The sequence below is a fragment of the Arachis duranensis genome, chromosome 4 (assembly GCF_000817695.3).
Source record: "Arachis duranensis cultivar V14167 chromosome 4, aradu.V14167.gnm2.J7QH, whole genome shotgun sequence".
Taxonomy (NCBI): domain Eukaryota; kingdom Viridiplantae; phylum Streptophyta; class Magnoliopsida; order Fabales; family Fabaceae; genus Arachis; species Arachis duranensis.
In genome coordinates, this window is record NC_029775.3 from 32,094,670 (window position 1) to 32,104,363 (window position 9,694).

Here is a 9,694-nt window from a genome sequence, read left to right on the forward strand (position 1 = left end):
ACGCTGAGGAATACATGGGAGAGTTTGAGTCGTTATGCAAGGTAAGTTTATAATTTAATTGTCGTAATATATGATAATGTAAATAAAAAACGGTTATTCCAATATAACTTATTTGTATATATTTTTTATAGATTTTTGTTCCAATGAATGAGGATAACATGCACTGGTACCTGGTTGTAATTGATATAGAAAAAAGACACCTAATATTACTGGATTCTAAACCATGCGTATCAAGCAGAACCAGACGCCGTCGATGTGCGAAGCTAATGGTAGTGTTGCAAAATTTCTAAATTGCGGAAAATTGATTTTAAATTGCTTAAACAGACACCAGAGTTGACACCTGAACTAAATTTTACTTTGATTACAGGCACTGTTTATTGAGGAGATGCTTGATGATTCCACCTTCTATGCTAACCAAACAACACACAGACCAGTAATTTCAGAGTATCCTATAATACACCCTGCAGAAATTGGCGAGCAGAACGATGACTCGTAAGAAACCGTAAAAGTTATTATTGATTGTTGAGTTCTCAATTACTGAGATGCATAAATGAATTTGCTAACATGTGATGAATACATTTTCCGTATGCACAAATACCATTTCGTCTTCTATGATTTTTTCCCCTTAGGAATTAAGTTGGTTATAGACTTCAATAAACTTTTTTTACATATACAAGGAATGATTGTGGAGTTTGGGTGACAACCTGGATGAGGGAGTGCCAATGGAGGAGTAACTACAATATTAAGGTAGTAATAAAATAAAATTCGTTTCATGGTTTCATATATTATCTTAAAAATTTAATCTAAACTATGCGTCTGAAATCTTTGTTTTTTTCTCCCAGGTGAATGATAGCACTAGATTACGGCTGGCTATTGATCTGGTGATGAATCCGTTCAATTTGAAATCCCAAGAAGTTCTTGAAGCAGCAAAGAAATACTACAACGAAATATCTAAAAAGGAAGAGCGATTGGTTAAGGGGTTAGGCAGTATGCTCTGAGTTATTTATACCTAAGGCATTGTGTCCATTGCATAGACTTTTAATACTATATTGCGTGCAATAAGTTATTCTGGTTATGTTATTTTAAGTACGTTCGGTTAATTTTTGATTCACGTTTTGTGTTGCGCTCACTGAAATTGAAAAAAGGGGGTCTTAAAAAATATGATTATGTTATCTGAAGTTCTTTATGTTAATTTATGAATGGAACAGCACATTCTGAAATGATAATACATGATTTCGTATATTTCGTCAAACAATTTAGTAAACAGGATTTCAATAATTTACGTAAATATGAACACAATACTAAACGTTATATTTTTAAACTTTATTATGTGCAACCTTCGTTATGTTTATTCATCTAGTGATACGTATACCAATGAATGGTTATTAAAATACATTTACCTTTACCAAAACATGAGTAATACAATTCAAATAGAGTTTATTATGTGTATTTATTATTTAGTTTAGATTTACGAAAAGGTATGATTAGTGATGAGGTTCGAATCCTAATTGGTGGCTTCAATATATCCCTTCAACTTCATTTCCAACCGCTGTGACCTCTGGTTTTACCCTCTTTAAAAGTAAAACTTGACTTCCTATAGAAAATCATTTCACAACACCATTGTAATTTGTAATCCCTCTCCTAATTCACTCACGGCGGCTATCAACTTCAGACACTAGTTACTAACATTAGCAAACAAAGATGGAGCCAGAATTCCGGTAAGCAGATAACTATTTTCTTCATTTAGTTAACTATTTTTTCCATACGCATGACCATCTCTCCTTGCATCGTTTGTTCTTTTTTAACATTGATTACTTCTCAAGTTTCTGTTCTGTTCTTCCATGGTTTCTTATTCTTAACAATACTGACTTTTCAACATTTGGGTTCGTCGTCGCTACCGGCCAGTTACGTCAGTGCCTTAAAGAACGTGAGAAGATGTCCCGAACAGACTTTTGTCCTTAACCTATTCCCAACAGATGTAAGCTTACTTCCGGCACTGCAGACACCACTTTTCTTTACGGTTTTTCTATCTAATTTTTTTCAAAATATGTTTAACATCTAATTTTATTTCTCTGACTATAGGAAGATGTAAGGATTCCACAGCACATTGTATGGCACTTTTTGTTCTTCACAACCACTGATCTGTACTTAATTGACAGACAAGACAACTGTCTCCATATCCACCCAACTAGAGACGGTCATAACTACTGGATCAACGCAGCCGACATGGGGAGGATAAGATCTCTCTTTCGACCAACTCCACGGCTTATGCTGGAACTCAGTTACGTAGGTTGGGGTATCTTCCACATGCTTGCATGGGACCATACTCGTTCGGTTGAAATGCCCAGAGCCGTTGATGAGATATATGCCTCCAACGTATTGCCGGACCAAATCAAACACTGGCTAGCGGACAGATGCAACGTACACTTCAACAAGGATGAACAGGTGGTTGCGTTTGAGACTGAAAGGTTATTACGCCGGCAGCATCGGAGGCAACAAGGTTCACCACCGCCTCCTCACGAGTCAAGGTAACAATAACTTGTTTACCTAGGAAATTAAGTCTACATACTTTATTATATTCATTTTTGTATAATAAATTTTCCAAAATGACTGCAGGTTCAACCGCCGTCAACAGGGGGGAGGTGCAGTGGGAGGACCTATTAGGAGGGCAATCGCAGGACCTAGTAGGAGGTATGGAAGAAATTCGCCATCTGACTCTTCTGTGAACCAGATAACACCATCATCGTAGGACAAAAGACGACAGATTAATTTGTTTACGGTTTATTGTTGAAATAATGTTTTGTTGTAGTGTTTCGGTAGCCATGTCTTCATGCTTACTTTTGTGGAAATCTTCAGATAGTATTCTGTGTAATAGCTTTGATTTTGTGAATGTAAATTATGGTGTTGGACTTCGTTATTTTGTTAATGTATATACATCTATGGGTTTATTTTTGATCAAGTCTCACACAAGTCTACCATCGGATGTATTTTTTTATTCCGGTCATTATTTGTAAGAAAATATGGTAACAACGACTTTTTTTTATCCTGGGGAAAACTTGAATGATGTTTACCTGTGGCTGCATGGATGAGGGTGTGCCAGTGGTAGCTGGTAACATCCTAATTAGGTATTGAAAATGATTAATTTGGTGAGTAACATGGTTTTCTTTAGGATGAGGGGTTCTAATGTTGTGATAAGTCAAAAAAAAAATTGGAAATCAAGTAAACAGATTACTGAGTATATCAACAAATCAAAACTTAATAGGGAAAAATTGCGGCTACATCTAATTTCAAGCTAGAAAAACAAAAAATAAAAGATAACCTTATTGGAGTATGTTGGAATTCCAACTGGATTTATTTACTAGGGTAGGCAAAAATTTGGGTAGACGAGTAAAATTTAATGGTACTAAACACCTAGTTCAAAGAGATTAAGATAACACCGGTAAATACAATATTCTGCCTCATCAATTCTCGTTGGGTGCTGCATCTCACACAATTAATAAGTTAGACTAATTTAGGTTCATTACTTAAAAGAGAGCAACAGACTTCAACAATTCAAGAACTACAAAGTAAACACAACCCAAAACCAAGACTACGACGATCGCGTCTAGTAAAATGGCTAAATTCCAACTTCCGTTGCCGATTATTCCGGATGAACTGCTACAAGAAATCTTCCTGCGTAGTAGTGCCAAAGCTGTAGGGAGATGTATGTGCTTGAATAAATTCTGGTACCGACAGCTACGCCAACCAGAGATTTGCATACACCACATGCGAAGGCAGAAAGTGTTAGATCAACATGTTTTGTTTCATGTTGGATACTCACTACTGCTAATGGGTTCAGATTCACTATATATAGTGAATGCTGCTTCTGGAGAAGAGGTGAATGTTCAGCATCCTTTCGGAGTTGGCGTCCATGGGTGGTTTCGTATTGTCGGAGTGTCAAACGGGAACATATGTTTCAAGTTCTCTCGTGAACGAGACGACACAAGACTTTTGGTATGGAATCCGACAACACAATGCTCTAGAGAAATTTCCGACCCACACAGGGACCACGGTAGATCATTTTTCCCGGTATATGGTTTCGGTCATGTTCCAAACTCAGATGCATACACAGTCATACATATGTGCAAAAGGGACATAGCTGATGCCTACGTTTTTTTCTCTAGATATTGTTCAAGGCGTTCTACATGGTTTCACTGCGTTGATTGTCTCCCTGGTGTAGAAAAAATTGACCCTAACTCTGTTTTTAATAATGGTCAGGCGTATTGGATAACTGGTACAGGAGATAGCTATGCTACACCCAAGTCTGTTTTATGTTACAGTGTTGAAGATGAATCATTTAGCGAGGTGTCTATCCCTGTAGGTGCAATATATACCATTCACAATTTACTAACCCACAAGGAAAAAGTTGCACTCCTCGCTCATACACACAACGAATTTGGTTATGTCGCAGCAATTTGGCACTTAAATGAAGACGCGAATGGAAACAGAATACTAGAGCAATACTGCAGGTTTGCGAGTCGAAGCATCAGAGAAAATCCAATACTATTCGTCGATGAAAACCTACTTTTGTTGGTGAACAATTCAAAGGAAAGAGAGTTACTCGTCAATTACAGGTACAGAGAGCTTGTGTTGACAGAGTATGACATCGAACATGGCACTAGAAATCTATTGGTGAGGAGAGCATGGCGATACCCAGAAACGCCACACCCGATCACAGTAAGGTCTACACTCAAGTATTTTGCAGGGATGTTTCCTGTCTAGAAATAATTGACATTTAGATCTACTCCGACTACATGTATTCTGGAACTTGGTTGAAACTATATGTTTAGTTTTCCGGTTGAAGTTAATTATGTTTTTTTTTTGTTAATGAAATTCCCAGAACTGTTATGACACTGGTTAATTCCTATCATTTTTTCTGTCAGTGAATGGTCTTTACAATTGTATGTTTTACATTAGTTTGAAAGAGCCAAAACTAAGAGAAATGGTTGCATAACAACCTCAATCTATCTAATTCGATGTTTAATGTATAGGGATTATGTGAGAAATAACAGTTAACCTACTAAGATTTTACGCTAATATTCAATCAAGAAATGCTATTCCAAAAAAAGATTGATCAAATTAACAGTTAACACACACATGAATGGAATAAATACTTACCTGGAAAAATTTGGTTTTCTTTTAAAATTCCAGAGAGAGTTGGGCTTAACAGGTTTCAAGCCGGTTGCTGCATTAATCCTCACTTGAATTATCCACTAATTGTTTTTTGTAGCTGGCCCAAATTGATAGATAGCCCACTTTACTTGTAGATAGACTTGAACTACCAAAAAAAAAATGTCTTCGCAGGTTAGTTGACCCAGCCCAATCCCAAGTATGACAGAAAGACTAAATAGTCAGTTAATTAAAGTAAAAAAACGCTGGGGAAAAAATTTCGATGACCTTTAATCATATACTATGTTACACCTTAATACCTAACCAGAACTCATCCTGTATAATCGTCAATCGAGACAATTCGACCTATAATTCAACCGAAATTTTCCTATGTAACACGATTCGACCAAAAAACACGACAAATAAATAGACATATAAACGGGCAATGTTACGAGAGAAACTTACATGATGGCCCTGGGTTTCAGGAGAACAATTGTATACACCACTGCTTTGTTGGACGATGGCAGAACCTAGCCCAGTGCACGGTAAAACCTGCAATAAGCCATATACTCATTGAATATTACTTTATAAGAAGAAAAACAGAGCAACCCAGTACATGATAACTTGGTAAGACCTGCAATAAGCCATTAGCACTCCATAAACAAACTCCAGGTTGCACTCTACCTCCACGGCCACGTCGCTGAAATGATCAACCCATTAGCACTCGTTCATTTACTTTGGTTAATAAAGTAATAGGAATTCAATCGAGTGCATGAAGGGGTGAATAAAGTCAAACAAATTGAGCAAACAAAGGATTCAGCAATAATGGGATGAATCCTTTAATACCTGATCTACAACTTCAATACCTAATGAGATGAAGCCTTTAAAATCCATTATGTTAACATTTTGAGGCTAGCTTATTTCAGGCATCATAGCTGCTCTCCTTTGCTAAACAATTTATGTGTATTAGAACAAAGCAGTGGCCATTCATCATGATCATATAAACTACAAGTGTTAAGATTTATTTAGGTTCAAGGGATTAGGAATATGGAAACCTATGCAGGAAATTATCTGAAATGAAAGCAATTAAACTTGACTAACAAGTTGCAATTCAACAAATTTCCAAAGCCTAACATAACATTCTAGTTTACTTTCAGCTTCTTCATTCTCTCACAACTTAAAATTTATGCTGCACACTAGTATAATCAGAAGAAAAACAGATCTTGTCAATTATCTATTGTGGTGGCCGCATGATTTGTCATGGAAGTCACCAAATCATCGGTGTATTGTCATGCCCTTCACCTTCCTACTCTTACAGAATTGCCGAAGATTGAGTTATAACATGACTTCAATCTTAAGCATTCGTTTCACTAATAAAAAGGTTGCTATTTTCTGGTATTCAGGCTGACTTACTACAACATATTAGCCTTCATATGCTACTGAAATTCGTAGGGAACTTTGATAACTAAGTCACAAAAATAAATACCATAAAACATATACGTATCTATAGGTAAAACATAATCAAATTCCAACCATGTTGCCCATATCAAATAAACGACATCGACAATTTTTGCTTTAAAAGCTTCAAGCAATTGTGTGTCTACATTCTAGCAGGAAAATTCTAAAAGAAGAAATTTATTCTTAAGTTTCTCAACCTAATAGAGGTGCTTCAGGTTCCGGATTTGATCTAATGGTTAGACTTTGTTGATGAAGCCTCCATCTCTCTTGCAGCTGCTTCTCTAGTCTTCTTCCTCAACTCTGCTTGTATACTTTTCTTGTTCAGCAGCTTCTCTAGGTTTACTATTCTTTCCTCTACATGTGCTATCAGGTTATCCATTCCTAAATGTTCTTCAACATAATTTCCTTACAATGTGGTCATCAACCCAGAGAAAGAATTTGCAGTGTGCTTCTGTCACCTATATCAAATAGAACACAATAGAATACAAAACACTCCAATTCAATCTAATACACATATGTGAATGTAATTAATCCATAAAGGCTAAATATTAAAAATCCTTTCAAATTTTAAAGCCATTTTTATATTAGATCAGGTTCCATGTGAATTCATGTCAAAATCAACATTTTTAATCTAGGTACATCTATTTTCAAGAAATCAACTTTTTCCCAGTTCTCAATCATTCTTCATAATTAACCAGCATCAATATCAAATCATATACAATATCAACCCAATTTAACAGCATATCGCTCACAAAATCAAATCATTTTCATAACCAATAAGGATGCCATTAAACAACTAAAAATCACATCCACAACAACTTGATCTAGGAAAAATAACCAAAGTCTATATTCTAAACCTCCATTCCAAAAATTCAAAATTTAGCCAATTTTAGCATAAACTTAGTGATCATTCATGAAGAATTGGGTGCTTACCTTTAACAATGGGCATCGAAAAATCAGCCTATTCGGGTTGCTGTCTGTCTTTGACATGTAACAGATAGCATATTTTCCGCAGAAGCATTTTGGGGCAACACCATCTGTTACAATCATAGGTTGCAGTGAACTTGAACTTGCATATCCAGCTATCAGTTCCTGTTGTCCGCCGGCTTCGCCTCTGCCTCGTCTCGTGTTTGAGGAGCATGCATCACTGGCCATCAATCTGATTAACATTAAACACCACCATGAACAACTATTATCAACTATTGCATTCAAGAGTGCAACAATCTGCTTTGATTAATGGTGATTAAAGAAAGTGAATAACAGAACAAATCACGCAAAATTGGTTATGAAAATCGATAACAAAAATAAACGAATCAGCTATAACAAGAAGCAGTAGGCCTTACAATGGTTTTTTGAGAGGGTTATCGACGTGGATCGACGGAACCGTTCCCGGCAAGGGGATGAGTTATGTTCTTCGACGGTTTTGGAAATACTTCACTCCGACTGTGAGTCACAGAAAAAGGCCAACCGCGTAACCCTAGACGAAGAAGCAGTAGGCAGGGCCTTCGACGGGGTTCGAAAAAATCTGTCACTAACAATGAGTCACCGAAGAAATCAGAGGAATGAGGTAGAAGAAGAGGCTGTTGACATTACACGAGTATTTGGGGGAAGGTCTTGCGAGTGGGTCGACAGAAAAATCAAACGCTTCAACTACAGGAACGGTTTGAGGAACAGCGAGGTAGAAGAGGAAGCTCTGGATAATACACGGGTATTTGGGGAAGGTTTTGCGAGTGGCTTGCTGGAAAAATCAAATCCGTCACCTATAGGAAGGGTTGAGGAAGCAGTGAGGTTGTAGAAGAAGAAGAAGTGGACATTACAGGGGTATTTGCGGAAGGTTTTGCGAGTGGGTCGCCGGAAAAATCACACCCATCACCTACAGGAAGGCTAGAGAAGAAGGAGCAGTGGTCAGCAGGGGAGAAGAAGCAGTGAGATTGAAGAAGAAGCAGTTCCTTCCAAGTGTATTCTTAGAGGTAGAAGAAGAAGAAGCTGTAGACATTCAAATGGTATTTTTGGAAGATTGATTTCTTTGGTATTTGGGGAGGGATTTATAAAATCAACTATTTGCAAATTACACACAATATAAATACGTTATGTAGTATAATGTAAATACTATAAAATACAATGTAGTGTGAACACATTTATTGAATGCATTAAAGGAAGGTTGAAAATTTTTTTGATCAATGGCTGAGATGAAGACACATGTGCAAGGGTAACTTACCCACAAAATTGCCATGGGTTTGGAAGAAATCACCATAAAATATATTATAAAAAATTATATTTTATTTTTTAAAATAAAATTCAAAATTTAGAGAATCCAAATTCGATTTTAACATATATATTAAAATAATATGTTTTTGAAAAGTAATTATTAAATATTGATATTGAAATCAACGCTAGAAGAGAATTGCTATAGTACATACGTTGATCTAATGATCTTGATTAGTCAAGCCATCATAATTAGGGTCCGTTTGAAAATTTTTAAAATTATTTAAAAGTTTATAAAAAAATTAAAAAAATAACTTCTCTCATAATATTTTTATTTTTTATCGTATTTCTATAAAATAAGTATTTTTAGAGTTAAAAATCTAAATACAAAATAACTTATTTATAAGTTACTTTTAATAAAGTTATTTACTATTTAAATTATTTTATCAAAAGGAGCTTAATTAAATTGGTTATCAAATTAGACCTAAATAGAAAATGATATTTGATTATGAATATTTCTCCAAAAGTAGTTCTCCTGCAGATTCCTTTATGGGAGAGCAACCTCTCTAGTCTTGCCGGAAAACATTCTCCAGCTTGTTCTAACAATATGAACAGGAAAAAATAATAATTAGTTAATAACATTATTATAATATTAGTTGCACAGAAATAAGGGATGCGATAGTTGCTATTGTTAAAAAAAAATAAGAATACAGTAAATAAGTGGTATAATAGTTAGTATAGACATTAAAAAAAAATGAGAATATTTACGTAATTTATTATTTTATTTGTTAATTTTTTTTTAATTTGGACCATCAAGATCTTCAATATTCCTTTCCCCACCTTACCCTTAATGTTGCTAAATTAAAGAGCAAGGAACAAATAC

The 9,694-nt window shown here is 35.5% G+C and overlaps 1 protein-coding gene across 1 annotated transcript; it reads left to right on the top strand.

The window, feature by feature from the left end:
• Positions 1 to 3,612: 3,612 nt before the first annotated feature.
• Positions 3,613 to 4,761, top strand: LOC107483964 (F-box/kelch-repeat protein At3g06240-like). The gene has a single exon (XM_016104577.1). The coding sequence runs from the start codon at positions 3,613 to 3,615 to the stop codon at positions 4,759 to 4,761; it is 1,149 nt and encodes a 382-aa protein (XP_015960063.1).
• Positions 4,762 to 9,694: the final 4,933 nt, after the last annotated feature.